Source organism: Hemitrygon akajei, chromosome 6 (genome assembly GCF_048418815.1).
Source record: "Hemitrygon akajei chromosome 6, sHemAka1.3, whole genome shotgun sequence".
Lineage (NCBI taxonomy): Eukaryota > Metazoa > Chordata > Chondrichthyes > Myliobatiformes > Dasyatidae > Hemitrygon > Hemitrygon akajei.
Window position 1 is genome coordinate 78,219,999 of NC_133129.1, and position 23,797 is coordinate 78,243,795.

At 41.0% G+C, this 23,797-nt stretch overlaps 1 protein-coding gene across 2 annotated transcripts in view; it reads left to right on the forward strand.

Annotated features, from left to right (window-relative positions):
• The first annotated feature begins 3,851 nt into the window (after nt 1–3,851).
• LOC140729176 (neuronal acetylcholine receptor subunit beta-3-like) overlaps nt 3,852–23,797 on the forward strand; it is a 29,275-nt gene continuing 9,329 nt past the window's right edge. The window contains exons 1-4 of one of the 2 annotated variants that reach the window (XM_073048648.1): nt 3,852–4,178; nt 14,174–14,325; nt 16,673–16,717; nt 17,928–18,037. In XM_073048648.1, the coding sequence (XP_072904749.1) occupies nt 4,124–4,178; nt 14,174–14,325; nt 16,673–16,717; nt 17,928–18,037 (362 nt within the window). In that variant the 5' untranslated portion in view covers nt 3,852–4,123. The remainder of the gene's footprint in view (nt 4,179–14,173; nt 14,326–16,672; nt 16,718–17,927; nt 18,038–23,797) is intronic. The other variant, XM_073048649.1, reaches the window with a different exon arrangement.

Below are 23,797 nucleotides of genomic sequence, written 5' to 3' on the forward strand. Positions count from 1 at the left end.
TGTCATCAATTTCTTTTGGCCTGGATGACACGGCTCATAGAGCTTCACAGCTCCAGAGAACAGGGTTCTAACCTGAAAGGATGCAATCTGTGCGTTCCCTCTCCGAATGCATGGGATTCCTCTGGATGCTCCAGTTTTCTCTCACATCCCAAAGCATGCTGGTTGCAGGTTAATTGACCACTATAGATTGTCCCTAGTGCTGATGGGAGTAGAAATAGAAAGAAATGGTTTAAGACTAGGTTGCAAGGAATATCAGTAGGGGAATGGGATTACTTTGTGAACCATATAACCATATATAACCATTTAACAATCGCAGCACGGAAACAGGCCATTCCGGCCCTCCTAGTCCGTGCCAAACTCTTAATCTCACCTAGTCCCACCTACCCGCACTCAGCCCATAACCCTCCACTACTTTCCTGTCCATATACCTATCCAATTTTACCTTAAATGACACAACTGAACTGGCCTCTACTACTTCTACAGGAAGCTCATTCCACACAGCTATCACTCTCTGAGTAAAGAAATACCCCCTCGTGTTTCCCTTAAACTTTTGCCCCCTAACTCTCAAATCATGTTCTCTCGTTTGAATCTCCCCTACTCTCAATGGAAACAGCCTATTCACGTCAACTCTATCTATCCCTCTCAACATTTTAAATACCTCGATCAAATCCCCCCTCAACCTTCTACGCTCCAATGAATAGAGACCTAACTTGTTCAACCTTTCTCTGTAACTTAAGTGCTGAAACCCAGGTAACATCCTAGTAAATCGTCTCTGCACTCTCTCTAATTTATTGATATCTTTCCTATAATTCGGTGACCAGAACTGTACACAATATTCCAAATTTGACCTTACCAATGCCTTGTACAATTTTAACATTACATCCCAACTTCTGTACTCAATGCTCTGATTTATAAAGGCCAGCGTTCCAAAAGCCTTCTTCACCACCCTATCTACATGAGACTCCACCTTCAGGGAACTATGCACTGTTATTCCTAGATCTCTCTGTTCCACTGCATTCCTCAATGCCCTACCATTTACCCTGTATGTTCTATTTGGATTATTCCTGCCAAAATGTAGAACCTCACACTTCTCAGCATTAAACTCCATCTGCCAACATTCAGCCCATTCTTCTAACCGGCATAAATCTCCCTGCAAGCTTTGAAAACCCACCTCATTATCCACAACACCTCCTACCTTAGTATCATCAGCATACTTACTAATCCAATTTACCACCCCATCATCCAGATCATTTATGTATATTACAAACAACATTGGGCCCAAAACAGATCCCTGAGGCACCCCGCTAGTCACCGGCCTCCATCCCGATAAACAATTATCCACCACTACTCTCTGGTATCTCCCATCTAGCCACTGTTGAATCCATTTTATTACTCCAGCATTAATACCTAACGACTGAACCTTCTTAACTAACCTTCCATGTGGAACTTTGTCAAAGGCCTTGCTGAAGTCCATATAGACTACATCCACTGCCTTACCCTCATCAACATTCCTCGTAACTACTTCAAAAAATTCAATAAGGTTTGTCAAACATGACCTTCCACGCACAAATCCATGCTGGCTACTCCTAATCAGATCCTGTCTATCCAGATAATTATAAATACTATCTCTAAGAATACTTTCCATTAATTTACCCACCACTGATGTCAAACTGACAGGTCTATAATTGCCAGGCTTACTTCTAGAACCCTTTTTAAACAATGGAACCACATGAGCAATACGCCAAACCAACGTAGACTTGATGGGCCAAATGGCCTTCTATTTGTTGCAAGAAAATATTCATAAGAAACATGAATTGTTTGTCCATGATAGTCAGTCTGCCAATATAAGGAGATCAAATTAAAACATAACCGGCACCTGACCTCCTGGTCATTTCAGACTTCTGTTGTTGGCTTTACAAAGACAGAGATGGTGTAAGATTCGATATTGAACACCAAGAGTTGTTGGTCAGATTCCTTCTTGCTGAAGATGGTTTGCCTGATATTAAGCACCACAAATGTTACTTACCAAGGTCAAGTCTGGTTGTCTGAAGACAAAGTGGCCCTTTTACCTAGGAAAAGAGTACAGTTGACATTTCGGGCTGAAACGCTTTAGCAGGACTGGAGAAAACAAGCTGAGGAGTAGATTTAAAAGGTGGGAGGAGGGAAGAGAGAAACACAATGTGATGAGTAAAACCTGAAGGGGAAGGGATGAAATAAAGAGCTTGGGAAGCTGATTGGCGAAAGAGACAGAAGGCCCTGGAAGAAAGAAAAGGGGGAGGAGCACAACAGGGAGGGGATGGGCAGGCAAGAAGAGAAGGTGAGAGAGGGAAAGGTGGATGGGGAATGATGAAGGCATGGGGTGGTGGGGGGCATTACCAGAAGTTCAAGAAATCGATATTCATGCCATCAGGATGGAGGCTACCAAATAGAACTTAAGGTGTTGTTCCTTCAATCTAAATGTGAATTCATCACAACATTGGAGGAGGCCATGGAAAGACATATCAGAATGGGAATGGGAAGTGGAATTAAAATGGGTGGCCACTGAGAGATCATGCTTTTTCGCAGGTGCTCGGCGAAGCGATCTCCCAATCTATGTCAGGTCTCACTGCTATACAGGAGGCCATACCGGGAGCACTGAACATAGTATATGACTCTAATAGACTCACAGGTGAAGTGCCGCTTCACCTGAAGGACTGTTTAGGGCCCTGAATGGTAGTGAGCTACACCTCAGCTTTTATTTTACTCCAGTCCTGCCGAAGAGTTTCAACCCGAAATGTCGACTATTCTCTCTTCCATAGATGCTGCCTGGCCCGCTAAGTTCCAGCATCTGCAGATTTTCTTTTGTTTGTGATTAGATGGCCCCTGTACCTGAAGAGTAGTGCAAGGAAGAGTCAGTGTAGTCATCATTTTACTTCTCCACTCTAACTGTATGATGGGGGAGAAGATTACTGATTGCTGGGTCGCAATTAATTCCTGCAGTAGGGTCTTTAAGGGGCAAAATCCTCATTCCTGCCCCACTATTGATCCTCAACAACACCACTCTCATTCCTGCCTATCATTTTTTATTAACGAACCTCAATGACACACTCAAATACTGTCTTGAAGGGTTAGGCAGCCGTTCTTGTTTGGACTCAGACTGTGATTAAATCTAGAGCTCCACTTCTAATGCAGAATCTGAAATGAAATCACAAGATGCTGTAAACGGGCCAGACAGCAACAGTGGAGAGAGAAAGAATGAATGGTTCCACCTCATAAACCTAGAATGTTTGCTTTGTTTCTTCCTCTGTCATGATGTTTAACTGATTTATTATATGGTCTATGACCTTACAAGAAACAGTAACGTTATTGAATGAACCGAGGTTTCCAACTCCTTCAATGAATGGGCTGTACGGTGTGACATGGAGCAGATCTCAACAGATGTTGTTCAGGGTTTTGTTTCCAAAGTCCAGCTAGTTTGAAAGGAAGGAAATCAATAAAGAGTGTGATCTATCTCCTCCCTTCCACTCTCCCTCCCCCTCTCCCCTCCTCCTTCCCCCTCCACCCTCCTTCCCCTCCCCTCCTCCCCATCTTCCTCCCCTCCTCTGTTCTCCTCTGTCTCTTTCCTCCTCCTCACTTTAATTCTCCCTCCCTTCTCCCATCACTTTCCCTCCCCATCCTCTCCCCTCCTTCTCTCCTCTCCCCTCTCTTCTTTCCTCCCATGCTCCCCTCCCTCTCACTCTCTCTCCTCTTCTCTCTCCCTTTCTCCTCCTCTCTATTTCCCCTCTATCTACCCCACCTCTCTCTCCCCCTCACCACTCTCACTCCCTCTCCCTTCTCTCTGCACCTCACCCCTCTCACTCCCTCCTCTCTGCCCTCCTGTCCCCCTCTCTTTCTCCCTCCCTCCACCTCCCCCTCTCTCCCCCGTCTTTCTCCCTCCCGCTCCCCTTTCTCTCTCCGAGTCTGGCTGTGCGGATAGTGCTGACATACACCATCCCCCCTCCCTTCTCGAGATCAGATTCCGTTGTTTTTTTTTTCTCCTCGGAGCTGCCTCCTTATCTCAGAGAAGTTGAACTGCAATTTCGGGCTGACGACTCGACGCTTCGCAAGGCTGACCGCTGGTATCGGCGCTATTTGAAGAGGTGACATGCAGTTACTTCTAACCCAGATAATGTGTGTCCTGTCCCTGCCTGGCACCACAGGTAAGTGCCTGCATCCCTCTTGCTAATGGCCCAATTTGCAAATAAATCATACGAGGAAAATAAGAATTGTATGAGTTTCAATCATTATAATTGCTCGCAGGAAGCAGGCTTGGCTGAACGGCAGACAAATGAATTTATGCGACTGGCGTGTCTTTTTGGACTCAGCGACAGAACAGGACCACTTATAGAAGATGGAGAATAATGATAATAGATTGGGAACCACAGTGACTTCACTCGTTGAGTTTACTGGCATATAATTACTTAAGCGTTTTATTTACTACTCAGCCGTTTAATCACCAGATTAATATTTAGGACGCAGGTATCAGGATTTGATGGCGGGCGAGTATTGCCCCTGAAGAATACTGCATTGGGCATATGGTTAAGATTAGAGGACATGATATAGGAAATTCTTCAGTTCATATTAGACCGCACAGGCAGCGCACAAGGGGTTATTCTAACCAAGAACACGCAGGCTCTTAAACAAATGGTAAAGTAAATTATTTAACTAAACTCGGCAACGTCTCGGGATCTAAGAGCTGACTGTTTCAATCGATTCCGCGCTCCACCATCTGGATGGTTCTTAATCCGATGATATTTGAAGTACTTTCATCAGGAAATACAACTGCTTTGCATTCAGACACTTTCAAAAACATATTGTTCAGGATTCACTCTACAGAAGAACAAGGGCTAAAACATTATGAAACATCCAGTACGTACATTGATTTAGTACACAATGAGTGAGCAGTAACATCTGGGATAAAGCTCCCTTGCTTAACTGAGATAGTAAAATGAAAGCACAATGAGTCAGGTCCGTGTGTAATTTAATAGCTGTTTTATACCACAAGACATAACACCAGAAACTACAAGCGGGATAGACAACTAAAGCCTGCCATAACATTCTACAGCAGATCATGGTAGATCTCTGCTGCCTTCAGATCTTCCTTAGATCCTGTTCCTTATAAACCTTAATTATTCCATCTTTCAGCTATTTAAGTATCTCCACCATAAGTACATTTAATGCTCTGGGCTCCACTGCCCTCTGAGCAGAGACTTCCAGAGATAATTTTTTCAGTGACTGTATCACCACTTGGTCAAGACCTGCACATTAGTGGAAACACCTCAACATCTACCCTATCAAACCCCTTAGGGTCTTGTATGCTTGAATAATGTCACCCCTCATTCTTTGAAACTCTGTGGAATTGTGACCCAAATAGTTTAAATCTCTCTTGACAGGACAAGGATAAGAATGATGTTTTATTCCATTCTAAGATACATTAAAGCATTCTGAACTGAGGGCTCAGTTTTAACATAGCACTCAAAATTAAAATTAATGAGCTAAATTTGCATAGGAAGTAAATGCTTATACAGAGATAGATTTAGACCATTTGTGTGTAAGCATACTTACTATTAAAATGAAATATTCATAACAAAACTAACAATTTTAGCATTTAATTCAATAATATTGGTGTAAACAATTACAGATATGAAACATTTATATTTCTTCTATTAAAACTGGAAAAATTGCTGCTATAGTTATTGCATAATTGCATAAGTGTATGTGAAGTACACTTGATATAAAGAGTTCACTGTAGTAATTTTATTTTATTTGTTTCCTTATAGTCTTTGAACTTTCCATTTTCATGTGAGTTCCTTAGTTTGAGGATTAGACAGGAGTCTATCTCCTAAGGTTACAGCAATGCTATCTCATTTTTTTATTCCTCCTTTGGCAGTTTAACCATGTTGTATTTTTCTTTGTACAACTGCAGATTATATATAGTTTGTTGTCAAATGGTTTGTTGCCTGACTATGCTAACTCTACCAAGCAATGGATAGCTATCTAAAAGTGCCTCAAATCATCTTGTATTACTGGAAAGAGTTAATGATATCAATATAAAATACATGCACCCAATGAAACAGTTTCAATATCTTATATTTTGGATTAATTCCTTGTTTCACATACTTCTATTTTTTATTCCAAAGTGGAAAGTAAACCTTTTCATACCGAATTTTCCTGCACTGAATTTCGATTCAAATGATTCATTCTGTTCAGTTGCGCTTTCCTGCTTTACATTACCCTTACTGCACACTCTTCTATTGTTTTCTCCCTCATGCACTCAACCAGCATCTCCTCATTCACCTTAACTCAGGTAATAATTATTTCTCATATAGATATTATAATGTAATATAAGAATGGGTGATGAATTCAGCAAGTATAATTTCTGATAAAACATAATAGGAAGTTCTGTGATGTCAGAAAAGAAACTTAAATGACATTTGTATGTTACTAACGAAAATTTTTACTAAATTACCAAATTCTAATTTACCTGTCAAAAATTTTCAGATCCTTGTTATTGTTGGTAAACACTTTACAACAAAAATTCAGCAGCAGTTCCAGCATAATTTTCAGTAAGACTGGATCATTTGAGAGCAAAGGACTTATATTTTTGTTTGGAATGAACAAGGGCTTGCATAAAAATCCCTATAGTCCTCTGAGATCTTTTATTAACTTGTCAGTACAGGTAAAGTGAAGTCATGCTGCGATTACACAGCTCAAAGAATGTAACACAATTTCTATTTAAGTTCAAAGTTCAAAGTAAACCTATTATCAAAGTACATATATATTACCATGGCAACATATATAACCCAGAGATTCATTTTCTTGTGGTTATACTCAGCAAATCTAAAGAATGGTAACTATAACAGGATCAATGCAAAATCAACCAGAGTGCAGAAGGCAACAAACTGTGCAAATGCAAATATAAATAAATAGCAACAAATAACAAGAATATGAGATAATGATAAACTCAAGTCACTTTACAAACACCTTCTCACCATCATATCCAGACCGATGACTGGAACTGGTAGACACTTGGTGCAGACCTGAAAGCTGATATTATCAAATGTTTTCATTATATTTGAGGTAACCTTGGACAAATGTCACTTCAAGAATATTGGATGGTATTACAGGACACTGATGTGCTGATCAAATAGTTTTGATGCTGACGCCTCTGCTTCTGATATTTAATATTATCACTCTCATAGTCTCTGTGTAACACCATTACAATGCACAGTAACAGCTATTGCACACTGTGTTGTGTTAAAAATATTTTCACTTCAAAAACCAATGTATTATTATTTTCAGTGGTAAGAGGATCATTGACAAAATTCTGTTGATCTAAACTAATCGGGGAATGAAGAAGAAGCCGCAGGAGGACTAGAGGCACTGAATTATTCACTGATGTTATGGTCCGGAATGCGCTGTATGGAAAGGTAGCAGAAATAGATTCATGAAGACAACAGGAGAGTGGGGAAAATTACAGTTGTATGAAGTGGCTGGGTAGTGATTGTTAGAGAGTATTCTGGAGTTATGTGATTATAGCAAATATTAATTCAAATAAGAACCGGTTTTTGGTTGTTAATGCAAAATGTAAATTGCAACCTTCCGGCAAGATGGGAGCCCGTTTGGTTGCAATGGATTCCACGGCGTCAACAGAAGATCCTGCTGTACATTAAGAACTTAAAGTACTGCAGGTCTACCCCATCAGCAAGTTGCTCATTGGTGGAGAGAGTGAAGGAGCAGTGCTCTGTGCTGCTTCCTGAGTCAAAGGAGGAGTACAGGCTAATAGTGAGTGGCTGCCTTGGTCACTTTTCTTGTGATCACAAGACCCTTTCGGAGATTGTGTGGTTGTATTGTTAATGCAGTATGCCACATGTTCGATTCACTGATTTATTGGCGGATGGCAGGGAAGCTGAGTGACCTCAGTCTTAAGGAGGACGAGGCCTTGAGCCACCGTGTTGCATGTTTACAGCCGCTAGGAGAGAGGTGTCGGAGCTTGTGCACTTCACCGGGGGTAGTGTGGCGCATCGTCCAGGCTGGAGCTGGTGCTGGCTTCAGTGTTCACTCAGCAGAGGACAAGTTCTATTGTGGTGAACCGCAGACTTCTGTGGCATTCAGTGGACTGAGGGTCTGGACTATCTATCTATCTATCTATCTATATATATATATATCTCGTGGCTGTATTTTACTGATATCCTACATGTGCTTGCTATCTTGTATGTGCGACGACTAGGCCTCAAGCTGCAGTGTCACCTATTTACAGTGCCAGGAGAGAGGCATTGATGCCTGTGCATCAGGAGGTGGTGTGATGTGGCGTCCGGACTGGATTCTATGCTGCCTCGCCCACCCCCTCCTGCCCCCCCCCCCCCCCCCCCCCCCCCGTTTGCTCAGGAGAAGACAAGCTCTGTTGCGGTCATCTATAGATTCCTGCTGTGTTGGGTGGCTTGAGTCTGGACTCTTTTATCAAATGGCTCTATCTTACTCTCTTATACATGATATACGTCCTTTGTACTGTGTGTGACTGTTGGTGCTATGTTTTGCACTTTGGCCCTGGAGTAATGCAGTCATGTTTGGTTGTATTCATGAGTATTCCTGTATGGTTGAATGACAATTAAACTTGAATTGAATTGAACTGAATTAAACTGCAGTCAGGTAAACAATACTGGCTGTGGAGCACAGCGCTGGCTGCTCGAGAGATGCAACGTATGACAAAGGGGTTATGTTAACTGGGCCTGCATCAAACCAAGCAACAAGCTATTTGCACCATTGTAAACAATTTCAAGGAAACTTTCAGACCAGAGTGATATTAACAATTAACACATCAAATAGCTGATCTATCAATAGTTGGGATATTTGTGTACTCAGAGTCAGGCGGGACAGCATTAATTTTGGGTGTCTAGGATCTCTGTTCCCAGAAACTTCTCGACATTCTGCGTGAATTATTTTGTCTGAGTAAACGTGTTTGAGCATTCAGTCATGTCTACCGCTGTAGATATGTAACTCAAAGCAAGCATTGTCAATCCAAAATATTGAAATAAAATCTATGGCATTATAACTATTGAAATTGTATTGAATCACTGGCTGTTACCTTTGATGTTGAGGATATAAAAATGTGATGTACTTTGAGTTTGTATGACTCCACCGAGATGTTCTTCTGAAGAATGCCTGTTTTTCATGATGAATAGAGACTTCTGTATCAGAAGCTTCAGTATCTCTCTGGTGACTTTGATCACAGTCACAGCACACCTTCAAACTGCTGGCACTAATTCAGCAGGTCAACTTGCCTCCTTCTGTTGCATATCACTGATAATTTCTGCAAACATCTTTACTCCTCATTGATGACTATTGCAATTTTCCTAAGTGATTGTCAACACCATTTTATGTTGAGCCACGGTTCTTAAGCTAATGAAGCCATTTAATTGCTGAACAAAATTGTCATTGTTGTTCTCTCATCAATTGTACAAAGCATTCTTGAAGTTCATCAGGAACACTGCCACTGGGCAAAAAAAAATGCTGATTAAAGACAACAAATACTGTACATTGAATGACTAAAGCCTGCCTAAAGGTTCAGATATGATTGGAAATTACTGCTACGTTATATCAATAATTAATGATAACATCTGAAGTTATTATGTTAAAAACTAACTGAAAGGATTTAGTTTTGTACGATATTCATACTGTGATTCCTGTATTACATACTTTTGTCATTCACAATGTAATACATGTAGTCGTGTCAACAACCTGACACAGACTCTGAAGACACTCTCTTCAACATTGCACTGGGCAATATTTAATTGAAAATATGGAAAAAATATGAAAGGCTTCAGGCAGGAAAGAACAAATATCAATGTTGAATATTATTACTGGTCATTATAAATGATGAATTACTAATTTCAGCATTGTACCTAATTTTGACTGTAATACTAGAACAGAGCCAATGAGTTATATTTTTCTGAGTTTATATTATTCTTTCAAATTTAGTGAGTTTTTATTAGTCTTTTATCAAAATAATATTTAAAAAATGGAGTTGAGGATGATTGAGAGTGGCTGCCTCTTTTTTTGGAAGATTAAAAGAGGAAATCTTATTTGATAATGTCATTTTTTTTGGTCTATGTAAATTAAACATTTTTGATATATCAAACAGCATCATGAATAAAGCAAAACATCGGGGATAGAAAACAAAAAACAAACTTTAAAAAATAGAATATCTTCTTATTGGTTGTTCTTTGAATTATTAACCCTCATACCTTGCAATTGTTAGATTTGGATTAAACTCATGATGCTTTTCTTTTTACCCAATGATATGATTAATAGTTGCCCTTTGGAATTAATTTGTCAGGTTTGGTGAGACTATGGTTCAGTTGCCAAATTAAGTCAATAGGATCTGAATATCTTCAGATGTGTTCAAAGCCAACAAGATGAGAAGTAGGTGGCACAGCTTTGAGATTACAGCTTGATAAAGAAAAAACAGGTTGAATATAGTGGTTTGAGGAAATCACATCCTCTGTGTATCTTGTAAACAATTACATTTGCATGCCTAAATTACTTTTCTTCCAGAACATGCTGCAAATGAAATATCCTGAGTGTTTTTAGCAAGCTAAAGAATCACACTTAATAAATAGCAAAATGAAAGCAATTTAAGGAAACAAAATGTAGTATAGATAAAGATAGTTAGAAAGACACTTTATTGATCCCAAAGGAAATTGCAGTGTCACAGCAGCATTACACGCACACAGGTAAATAAATATGGTAAGAGAATTATACCACAAACAGTCTACCAGGAGGGGGTAAGTGCCCCAGCTATAGGTTGACTCATTATAGAGTCTAATGGCCAAGGGTGAGAATGACGTCATATAGTGCTCTTTGGTGTAGCACAGTTGTCTTAGTCTATTACTAAAAGTGTTCCTCTGTTCAGCCAAGATGGCATGCAGAGGGTGAAAAACATTCTCCAGAACTGCCAGGATTTTCTGTGGGGTCCTTTGTCTTATCACAGCCTCCAATGTGTCCAGTTTGACTGTATAACACAGCCAGCCTTTCTAACCAGTTCATTTAGCCTGTTGGCATCACCTGCGTTGATGCCATTGCCCAGCACACCACTGCATAGAAGCCTATACTGGTGACATCAGGCTGGCAGAACACGTGAATGAAAGTCCTGCGTACTCCAAAGGTCCTCAGTCTCCTTTGGAAGTCGAGGAGCCACTGGCCCTTCTTGTATACAACCTCTGTGTTGGTGCTCCGCCCAAGTCTGTCATCCAAGTGCGCCTCCAGGTACTTGTAGGTTCTCACCACATCCACATCCTCACCATCAATGGTAACAGGGAGAAATACAGGCTTACATTGAGGAAATGATACCTCCTCCCGCCTCATCTTTACTGCATTTTAAAGGAGCACCATTGGGAGAATGCTGACAAGCTGTACCTCCATCTGGAGTGAGCACAGCTAAGCATTTAACTGGAAGTCCCTACAGTGAGTGTGGCTGAGAGGATCACAGGGGTCTCCCTACCATCCACTGGGGACTTTTATCAGAAGCGCTGCCTACACAGGGCCCTTAGTATTATCAAGAATCCCACCCATCCATCCAGCATCCTCTTTGACTTTCTATCATCAAGCAGGAGACTCTGATACATAAAACAGGATTGGTCAGAATGGGAAACACTGCCTTCATTGGGGAAAGCTGATCACAACCTGGTTTTGTTACAGCCCAGATATAAATCAATTGTGATGAGGCATCCCACTACCACACGCTCTTTTAGGAAGTGGTCTCCTGAAGCTGAACAGGCCCTGAGAGACTGCTTCGGTACTACTAACTGGGAAGTACTGCAAGGGGGGCTCTGTGGGGGCGTTGAGGAGGTCACTGAATGCACAACTATATTAACTTTTGTGTGGATGCAGTTGTCCCTGTTAGAACTGTTCACTGCTATCCCAATAATAAGCCCTGGATCACTAGTCACATCAAAGGCCTCCTAAACCAGAAGAAGAGGGCCTTTAAAGATGGTGATCGGTTGGAGCTTAAAAGAGTTCAGAAGGAACTCAGAGTACAGATAAGGGGGGCAAAGGAGCAGTATAGGAGGAAGCTAGAACAAAAGCTGCAGAAAAAAAGCATGAAGGAGGTGTGGGATGGGATGAAGATCATCACCGGATGTGGTGCAAAGCGGGGGGCGAACATAAGTGGAGATGTGGAGAAAGCGAACCAGCTGAACAACTTCTTCAACAGGTTCGACAGCTCAATCTCATCCTCACCGCAGAAATCCACACCAGGCTTACTTCCCTCACAGGAAAATAGCCACTCACAGGAGACCTTGCCCACGCCCAGGATTACGGCTGCACAGGTGGAAGGTTAACTGAGGAAGATCTGTACCAGCAAGGCGGCTGGACCGGATGGAGTTTCCCCACGATTACTGAGGGCCTGTGCGACTGAGCTGGGAGAACCACTACAGCGCATCTTCAACATGAGCCTGGAGCAGAGAAGAGTACCCAAACAGTGGAAAACATCCTGTATTGTCCCGGTACTGAAGAAACCACAACCAAAGGAGTTGAATGACTTCAGACCTGTTGCCTTGACGTCGCACATGATGAAGACCATGGAGCGGCTGATAATACAGTATCTGAGGCCACAAACCAGGCACGCCCAGGATCCGCTTCAGTTTGTGTATAAGGAGAAGGTGGGAGTGGAGGATGCTATCACGTATTTGCTGCACAAATCACTCTCTCACCTAGATGGGGTCAGTTGTGCTGTGAGGATTACATTCCTTGACTTCTCTAGTGCCTTTAACACCATCCAGCCCAAGATCTTAAGGCACAAACTAACGGAGATGGGAGTAGACTCTCACATGGTGGATTGGATAGTGGACTACTTGACAGATAGACCTCAGTATGTGCGGTTGGGAGACTGTAGGTCTGACACGGTGGTCAGCAGCACAGGGGCGCCGCAGGGAACCGTACTCTCTCCGGTCCTGTTCACCCTGTACACATCAGACTTCCAATATAACTCGGAGTCCTGCCATGTGCAGAAGTTCGCTGATGACACGGCCATAGTGGGGTGTGTCAGGAATGGACAGGAGGAGGAGTATAGGAAACTGATACAGGACTTTGTGATATGGTGCAACTCAAACTACCTGCGTCTCAATATCACCAAGACCAAGGAGATGGTGGTGGACTTTAGGAGATCTAGGCCTCATATGGAGCCAGTGATCATTAATGGAGAATGTGTGGAGCAGGTTAAGACCTACAAGTATCTGGGAGTACAGTTAGACGAGAAGCTAGACTGGACTGCCAACACAGATGCCTTGTGCAGGAAGGCACAGAGTCGACTGTACTTCCTAAGAAGGTTGGCGTCATTCAATGTCTGTAGTGAGATGCTGAAGATGTTCTATAGGTCAGTTGTGGAGAGCGCCCTCTTCTTTGTGGTGGCGTGTTGGGGAGGAAGCATTAAGAAGAGGGACGCCTCATGTCTTAATAAGCTGGTAAGGAAGGCGGGCTCTGTCGTGGGCAAAGTACTGGAGAGTTTAACATCGGTAGCTGAGCGAAGGGCGCTGAGTAGGCTACGGTCAATTATGGATAACTCTGAACATCCTCTACATAGCACCATCCAGAGACAGAGAAGCAGTTTCAGCGACAGGTTACTATCGATGCAATGCTCCTCAGACAGGATGAAGAGGTCAATACTCCCCAATGCCATTAGGCTTTACAATTCAACCGCCAGGACTTAAGAACTTTTTAAAAGCTATTATTAATGCTTTTTGAGATAGTGATTTAGATGCATATCATATTTTTTACTGAGTTAAGTATTGTATGTAATTAGTTTTGCTACAACAAGTGTATGGGACATTGGAAAAAAGTTGAATTTCCCCATGGGGATGAATAAAGTATCTATCTATCTATCTATCTATCTATCTTCACTCAGGCCATTAGGCTTCTAAACTCACTGCCGCATCACATTCAAAGTGTCACCAGTTAATCTTACAATATTTAATATATGCACTTTAGTTTGCTTCTTTATGTGTAACCTATCTGTAGATTTCATCTTTACTTTCACGTTATTATGTGTCATGTGTATTACGGTGCTTTACACCCAAGTTTGGAGAAATGTCTCGTTTGTGGTATAAATGACAATAAACTGACTTGACTTGATGCCCTGTTCTATTGTGCTCTGTTCCAGCTGCTAAGACAATGAAGCTCCTTGCAGAAGTGGAGGACACTCTGTTGAAGAACTTGTTTCAAGGATACCAGAAATGGGTGAGACCAGTTAGAAACCGCAATGATACAATAAAAGTAAAGTTTGGACTTGAAATTTCCCAGCTTGTTGATGTGGTAAGCAAGTTTAAGAGCAGGTATTTTCAGGAAATGCAGATTATGTTTTCTAAAGTTAGCTTTACTTGTTCTACTCACTTGATAGGATTTGAATGTTACTGAGAAGGTCCAGTGTTTATGTACATCCACAAACACTCATTGAACTGAATAGCTTGCTGGGTCATTTCATTGGAAATTTAAAGTCAACCACTTTAGTGTGTAATATATATGTACAAGTAGCATATATATTTCTTGATTAATTTTTAATAACAGTCTAATAGTTTTAGCATCACTGATATCAGCTCTACATTCTAAGTCAAATGAACTTGAATTTCATAGCAGTATTGGTAGGATTTAAGCTAGCATCTCCAATCAATAGACCAGGAGTCTGAAGATGAAACCAATATGGACTTTACTGTAGACAATAGAAGCATGAGTTTGCCATTCTATCATTCAATATGATAAGGACTGATACTCTATCTCAATATTATATTCCTGCTTTCTCCCAATCACACTCATGTTATTTGTATCTAGAAATCTAACTGCTTCTTCCTGAAGTGTATTCAGCCTCTTAGTCTCCATTCACTTCAGTGGTAGAGGATTCAGAGTATCATCACCCCTTGAGTTAAGAATCTTACTACAACTAAGTCTGAGTTGTCTTGCTCCATATCCTGAAACTGTTATACCAGATTCAAGCCCACCCCTAATCCTGTCCCAGGGTAAACATCCTTCTCTCAAGATTAGACAGTATTCTGAGATGACATCACTTCTCATTCTTCTAAATTCTGGCGAACACATGCCCAGTCATGACAATTTATTTTTAGTGAGATTCCCAGCATCACAGGAATTTAAAACAAAAGGCCTTGTCCAAATGTGAATGGGAACTGTAATATTCCATATGCAAGATTGCAGATGAGACCACCATAGAGGACCGTCACACCTACTATGACAAAATGCTTTGTGAGGTTGGTCTTATCTAGAAATAACTCCTGTTTGAACAAGGACCTAGACTGGCACAAAATGTCTACAGCAGATCTGATCTCTCTGGCACTCTACTCTATCTTGGAGTAATCAAGACAACATCAAAACAGGTGTTAGGCTGCTATTCTTCGATTGCAACCCGGTTCAAGTCCATCATCCCCTCAGTACAAATTAGTAACCTTCAGAACCTGGTCCTTTGTAACTCTGTCCGAATCTGGATTCTTCCCTTCCTTATTGGGAGACCACTGTTGGTATAGATGAATAATAACATCCCCTGCTCACTGTTAATCAACACGGACACACTTCAGGGATGTGTGCTTAATCCAGCACCCTCTCTACATTCATGACTATATGGCTAGGCACAATGCAAAAGTCATCTATAAATTCACTGATGACACCATTGTTGTTGGCAGACTCTCAGAAGGCATACAGCAATGAGGTAAATTGGCTGGTTAAATGGCGTCACAACAACAACCTTGCATTCATCATCAGCAAGACCAAGGAGCTCTTTGTGGACCACAGGAAGGGGAAGTAGGGAGTTTCAGTTCTCATGGAGGGGTCAGCGATGGAAAGCATGGGCCTTAACTCCTCAGACAATCTCTCTGGACTCAACACATAGATGAAAGCAAGAAGGAGGTCTATCGGTGGCTCTACTTAGTGAGGAGTTTGAGGAGACCTGGTGACTCTTGCAAATTTCTGCATATGTATAGTGAAGAGTATTCACACTGGTTGTAGGGTCCAATGCACAGGATCAAAAGAGACCGCAGGGTATTGTAGACTCAGCCAGATCCGTCATAGGCACAGCTCTCCCCACCATCAAAAACATCTACGAGAGGCAGTGCCTCAAAAAGGCAGCGTTTACAATAAGGATCCTCTCCATACAGGACGTGCCCTCTTCTTGTTTCTACCACTGGGGAGGAGGTACAGGAGCCTGAAGACTCACACTCAAGACTTTTGTTACAGCTTCTTTGTCATTGCTATGAGATTTCTGAACCTTTGAACACTACCTCATTATTCCTCACTACTTCAGTCCCTGACTATCTCATTACTCCTCTTTTGCACTATTTATTTATATTTGTAACTTGTAGTAATTTTTATGTCCTGTGTTGTACTGCTGTTGCAAAATCATAAATATCATGACATACGTCAGTGATAATAAATATAATTCTGAAATGACCGGACAAGGGGAGAAAGAATAATATCAAGGTACAAGGTTAGATTTTTGTCTTTGGAATAACTCTTCATATTGAAATTGCTTAACACAACTTACTTTGGATGCTAAACTAAAGAGAAAATGTTCAACTTGAAAACTTTTGTTCAGGTTGCATAATTTTAAAAATAGATTTATGATTATGTTGTATTTGCTTGTCTGTTTCTCTTGTTACAGGATGAAAAGAATCAGCTGATGGCAACAAATGTTTGGTTAAAGCAGGTGAGGATATCATTCCATGGCTTATGTAAAGTTTAGTAACACCAACACACATAGTGATTGGGTGTGGTTCTGCGGGATAGTTCAACCCTACTGTCAGGTGAACAACTATAAACTCCCGTTTGACACCTATTAAAACAGGCAGGATGAATATTTCATCTCCTCTTCTTGAAGATAGTAAGAAATGGGTTAAAATCACAACATGCCTCAAATCAGCCGTATACTTATGGATGCACTGCAGTTCTGTTTTATTTTATATATATGCATTTATTAGCTGCTTAACAAAGGTATTTTATTGGTCATTTTGTTTTCCCTTTTCTATTCCCATCCTGTGAATGAAAATGAGTATGTTTTAATTAGAAACACTGTCAATTCAAGAGGAAGAACTTAATTATAACCCAACAAGCCTTAGTTTCAATACTTTCATAAGCCCTGTGGTTTTATTCTCCTCCTCAGGGAAAATACCGTAAGTCTTATTTGACAGCTACATGATTGAAACCATAAACACAAGGTCAAATTCAGTTTTCTTTGATTAATGATGACAGTCATGAGAAGCTTATGTAATGAAGTTTAACAGTTGTATTAAAGACACTCATAAAAATATTCATACATTCTTAATAATCAAGGGCCTGACAGAATAAAATATGAGTGCTGCGGTGAAATGTGTCGGACCATCCTTGTGAAATCCTTCAGATTCTTTTGATGGATCTTTACCTTTAAGAAAATAACATGACTCTATCTGTTAAACTTCCGTTTTAATTTGGTGTTGAATATGGATTTATGAATTTTAAATGCTTTTTTATCACTGATTATCTCTGACGCACAACCTGAAAAGTTCAAAGTTCTAGGTAAATTTTAGTATCAAAGTACATGTGTGTCACATATATAACCCTCAAATTCAGTTTCTTGTGGGTATACTCAGCAAACCTATAGAATGGTAATTATAACAGGATCAATGAAGGATCAACTAGGGTGCAGAAGACAGCAAACTGTGCAATTGTGAATATAAATAAATAGCAATAAATAATGAGAACATGAGATAATAAGATAAGGAGTACTTAAAGTAAGATCATTGGTTGTCGGAATGGATGGGAAAGTGAGTGTAGTTATGCACTTTAGTTCAAGAGCCTGGTGGTTGACAGGTAGTAACTATTCTTGAACCTGGCTATGTCTGGATTTTTTCTCATTACATGATTACTCTTTTATATTGTAGGAATGGTATGACTACAAGCTAAGCTGGAATCCAGATGATTATGGTGGCATTAACACAATCAGGGTTCCTTCTGAGTCCATATGGCTGCCCGACATTGTCTTATATGAAAAGTAGGTATTGCATATTTCTCTATCCTTTTAAAAGATCTGTACACTGTTGTACTGGTGAGGTTTCATGAGCCCATAAGGGTCCACAGTAGAAAGGGTACTGGTCTATGCAGTACTCAAATCCATCTTGCCGTGGTGCCACACATAGATGCTTATCCTTGGTTACTTATGTTAAACATACAAGGGCTACACAGATTGCTCCCATAATTTTTATGAATGCAGTTGAACATAATTTTGGCAATGGTGTGAAATGGAAATATAATAACTCTATCAATAGCTGCTACATGCTCCTTTATAACCAAATTATCGGTTTAGAGATGGCGGCTTCAACTGTAGAATATACTGGTACAGGATTTGGACCTAAAAATATTGTTCCTTAGATTTATTTCCTCCTGATGTCGAAAACATTTTAACATCAACATTAGCAGCTGTGTGTCTAGTTTGATGGCAATGCTTCACTTGAATATATGTGCTGATCTGGATAACGTAACATGATGGAAGCAGAGCTTACTCATGACTTTTTGGTCTTGAGAGCTTGACCATCACCAACAGTGGCACCAACCATGTTCATGCCACAAAATGTAACATCTATCACCAAGGCCGCTTCAGTTGGGGTAGAGGGTGCGGGGAAGCAAGCTAGTGGTCAGAAGTCTGGAGAGGTATGGGAGAAGCATTTTGCATTCAGGAGTGAGGCCAGGGTTAAGTTGCTAGAAGGGTGTTACTAGTTGAATTCAGCCATTTATGACTGGAGGTGGGGAATGGATGAGCTACAGTAGACAAGAGTACTGGGGCAATTTGTGGTAAGTTAGAAATCAGACCTTCAACAGTGTAAGGTTACGGTTGGGGCTGGTTGAGTGGCTTGGGGAAAAGATGCTGGAAATAGCTAAGTGGCAGATGTGGTGGAGTGAAATGAAGGCACATTTTCATTTAGAGGTACAGCATGGAACAGGCCCTTCTGGCCCCAACGAGCCACACTGCCCAACAACCCTCCAATTTAACCCCAGCCTAATCATAGGTCAATTTACAAGGACTGGTTAGCTTAGAGCTTTGGAATGTGGGAGGAAACTGGAACAACCAGAGAAAACCCACATGTTCATGAGGAGGATGACCAAACTCCTTACAGATAGTGCTGGAATTCTTACAGCGCCCTGAACTCCATGGCGCCTAGCTGTAATGGCGTTGTGTTAATCACTATGCTACCAATTATCCAGGAATGATCATTGATAGGAGCATTCTGACAACATGGATCAATTATTCAGACATTACATAAGGAGCAACATCATTTAATGCATGTCTGATACTGAAAACTAATTGGATGTTCAATCACGGAAAATTCAGACCAGGAAACATCTGTCTGAGCCTCTGGAGTGAACCATTGCTTTTGTATTTCACTCCAGGAATAGGTTCGTTTTCAGTCACTTGATAGTGCAGTCAAAAATGATACAAGATCTAATAATACCGAGGCCTACTCCGGGAATTGTATTCAACCCTGGGAGGCATTCCTTGAGTTGTATTATGTATGAAGGAGACGCAGAGCTAATTTATCAAACTCACACTTGTGCTAAATGTGGCACATAATGAGGACACATTACTTATCTGCAGTCCTGTGCAAAAGTCTTAGGCACACACACACACACACACACACACACACACACAGTACTGTAGTAATTTTATGTATTGCACTGATCTGCTGCTGCTGTAAAAAAAAATCAAATTTCATGACATATGTGAGTGATGATAAACCCAGTATTGATATGGATCTTTATAGTGGGAAAGTGGGCAGACAAAGGGGCATCATGGTTTGGAAAAGGGGATGGTAGAGGGAAGCACTGAAGAGACATTCTGTAATGATCAATAAACCAATTGTTTGGAATCAACTGACCTTGCCTGGTGTCTCAGAGCTGGGCGTCTCTTTACCCACTCCACCACCTGCCCAGGCACTCCTCTGCCACCTATGGTGAGGACCAATGTAGGCAAGTGTATTCAGCATTTCAAGGGAGATAATATGGCTACTAGTTTAATATCAAACTGTAAGGTATGGAAGTCTCATATCTATGAATGGCTTGCTCCATGTGTCATGCATAATTACCATTATGCTCTAAGTATTAGAAATAGCAATTGGAAATTAACTGATCTCTGCTTCAACACTATATCTTTCTTTGATTTGTCCTGTTTTATCTTTCAGTGTATCTACTGACTTACTAAGTGAAGACATTTTTATCTCTAAAGAGAAGGCAATGTCACCTTTGGTCACTGGATAGACTAAAGAGTGCCTTCCATTTCTGGAAATTCTGCAGTTATTCTGGTGACATTGCTTTGTGATAGTCAGAGTGTCCTTCATAGTTTGTCTTTGGACTAAGTAACAACTTCGACTCAGAAGGAGAATTATAGCTGACAGTGTATCTGCCTGCTGCGCTACCCTCCCTACAAGAGAGCAGTCCATCAGATGAAGGATACTATGTGTGCATTGACTTACATAAAATGTACAAGACTTTGTCTTGCACTTGAAACCCCTTTCTATTGGGCGTCTCCAGAAATTCGACTCGTTAGCCCCTCACTAACAGCCACCGGACTCGTGAGGTTGGGATGTCTCGCCCAGCCACACCCCGGTTTGTGAGATGCTGTGTGATTTGCTGCCCCAGGCAATCACTTATCAGCAAGAAATATGTACACTGCATACAATTATAAAGAAGTATATTTAAGAATGTTAACTTAAGCAAACAGTTATTAATGGAAAGAAAAAAAACAAAAAGGGCCCATTATTCTTAAAAAGTCAAATGTGCGATTTAAGTTGGAGCTCATCTTGAACTTGTCTGTCACTCACACGCTGAACTCTCGGTCTGCGTGAAAGCACACACCACCTTCCAAGTGTCACTCGAAATCCATCTCGAACAAACAAGCTCTCCCACAGGAGTACTGGTCCTTCCTCCTGGAAGCCATTCATCTGCAACTGTGCAACAGGGGTGGCAACCTCAGCCATCTTCCCAGCTCCCACAAAAAATGAACTCAACCCGGCGTTTTCCAGAACCTTCTCCCAGTTCCACCATCCTGACTGGCTGGTAGCACATTCCTAAGTTGACCAATAAAGTCTCTTAGCTCAGCTCAAACCCAAACAGGCTGAAAACAGAACAGACTGCTCTTGTAGAACTGCTAAAATGATATACCAATTGTAAATATCTGCATAGTAGTAAAAATCTTAACCAGGATGTTACACGTTGAAACAGGCCATTCAGTTTACCTGCTTCATGCAAGTGCTTATAATTTGCAGCAACCTCCTCAAATCCATGTTTCCTGTTCACAGCGAAATCTTAAACATATTCAGCTGGTTTTTGGATTATGGTATGATGGTAAGGTAATGTGTGGTAAGATTCTTGCATTCACTTTCCATATGAGCTTTGATTTTTCAGTACAGTTCCTTGAGGCTCCAATCATTCTGATTCACCTGTTTTACTGCCTTATGCTCATCAGAGCTTTAATTTACAAATGATAACAAATGCAAAGAGACAACTCGGATATTTGATTTGATATGCATTGCTGTAATAACTCTGATGCATTCAAATCTGGTGCATACTCATTCTTACCCTGTTATTTGTGGTTCAGGTGTAGCACTCTCACCCCTGAGTCATAAGATCAAGGATTCACAATTCCCCTTCCTCTCTGTTTGAGAATGGAGTTCAGAGGCCTGATGTGCAGTTACATCCAGCTCCCATGCCATGGGGCTCTTTGCTCAGGCAATCAACACAGTACAAGCTGGTCTGAGGGACAGATAGCTTTAGGTTAACTATAACCACTTAAGATAGCACGAGAGCATGATAAGGTTGCTGAACTTAATTTTAAAAATAAGTACAAAATGAAGGGTCCCGGTCCGAAACGTCGACTCTTCATTCATTTCCATAGATGCTCCCTGACCTGAGGCCTAACTAGCATTTTGAGAGTGTTGTTCTGGATTTCCAGTATCTGCAGCATCTCTTGTGTTTATAGTACAGGTAAGGGGGTTGTTTGCTTTTTCGAATGCTTCTAATGAATTTATAGTAATTGAAGTATTTTTAAATCATTTTTCTTTCTAATTTTCATTTTATTTGATTAGTTAAATCTATGTGAACAGTTTCTAATTTTTCGATATTCAAAGGTGCTTAGAGCAGTTTTTTGTGTTGACACAAGTGACTGCAAATGCTGGAATCTGGAGCCGCAAACAATTTACTGGAGGGGCTCAGTGGGGGAAAGATTGTCAACTGGTCGGGCTGAGACTTGCATCAGGGTTTTGGCTCGAAGTGTTGGCAGTTCCTATCTCTCCACAAATGCAGCTTGGCCTGCAGAGTTGTTGGGGCAGGTAGTTAATTGTGGTTGAAAGGCCATCATGGCATTCCAGGGGCGGAAGCTCATCTCCGCCGTCTCAGGCCGAGTCATCAGTCATAATTCACGGCACCTCAGTCAGCTCCACAGAGCCGCGAAACTCAAATGCGGCATTGAGAAAAGTATTTTGGGAGGGGCGGGAGTTGTGGGCACTGCTTAGGAAGGATAGTGGCATAAGCGTAGGTTACAGCCAAGTTCTGTTCACCCTGTCAGGGGCACATAAAATATTTCCAGAGCACTGTTCACACTGGAGCAGGACAGGGTCATGGATTAATATTTATTCTTCAAGCCAATTATTTATCTGGAGATAGCATGGGATAGGCCCTTCTAGTGCTACTCAGGAACCCACCGCTTCAACAGCGTAATCACAGGACAATTTACAATGACCAATTAGACTACTAACCGGCATGTCTTTGGATTGTGGGAGGAAACCGAAAGACCCGGAGGAACATCTTGCCACAAAGAGGAAGGAATGTAAAAACCTGCTTACAGAGGACGTTGGAATTGAACTCCAAACTCTGATGCCCCAAGTTGTAATAATGTTGCAGAAACTGTTACAATACCGTGGTACGCTATAGAAATTTATCTGACCATTTACCCTACCAAATTTCCTCTCCATTGTTCCTGTTATGATATATGCAGGTATATCTTCTTTGCTATGTTCTTTAAAGAAGTTAAAGAAGTTTACTTCTTCAGAGTGGGATAATGTATAAAAACCACACAACTTTATTAAAAAGAAACTTTTCTTTGTTCTGCTACGTCCCTCATATGATCTGACATGATGTTGAAACTGCTCCGAGCTCTTAATCTATTTTGACAAAGGGAGTAATAGTTTATGTGATGGACATTGGCAGAATCAAAAAATTGTTAAGTTACAAGGTTGACACTGAAAGATGGGAGAATAAGTCGATGAGACAACCTGTGTTCAGCGGTCTTCAGAATGGAGACATCGGTTCAGAGCTGGCTGATGGTAGGATATGCCTTTGTAATACATGCCAATACTTGATCCATATTCAAACAGTGTGCATACAGTAGAAGCACAAGGGTTGTCACAAAAAAAACAAAATTCTGTAATCCCTTGATTTTTGAAAATGGTGGAAAGGACAAGATTCAGTTACATATTCAGTCGACAAGAGATATGAAGTCAGACTGTTAATCCCCTAGAAAATGACAAGCTAGCTAAAAATTCAAGGCGGAGTAGGAGGGAAAATTCTGCTTTGTCTTCCTTATGCAAATACACACTAGTTGCAAAAATTGCGTTAGTGATGCTTAAATAACAAGGTAATTTTAGAAATTACAGTGTGGAAATTCATGCTGTGTAATGGCTGTTAAACACACAACACAATGGAGCAATCATTATACTTTGCTTCTAAAATTTTGCTCAGGAATTTCAGAAATGGGGATGAAAGC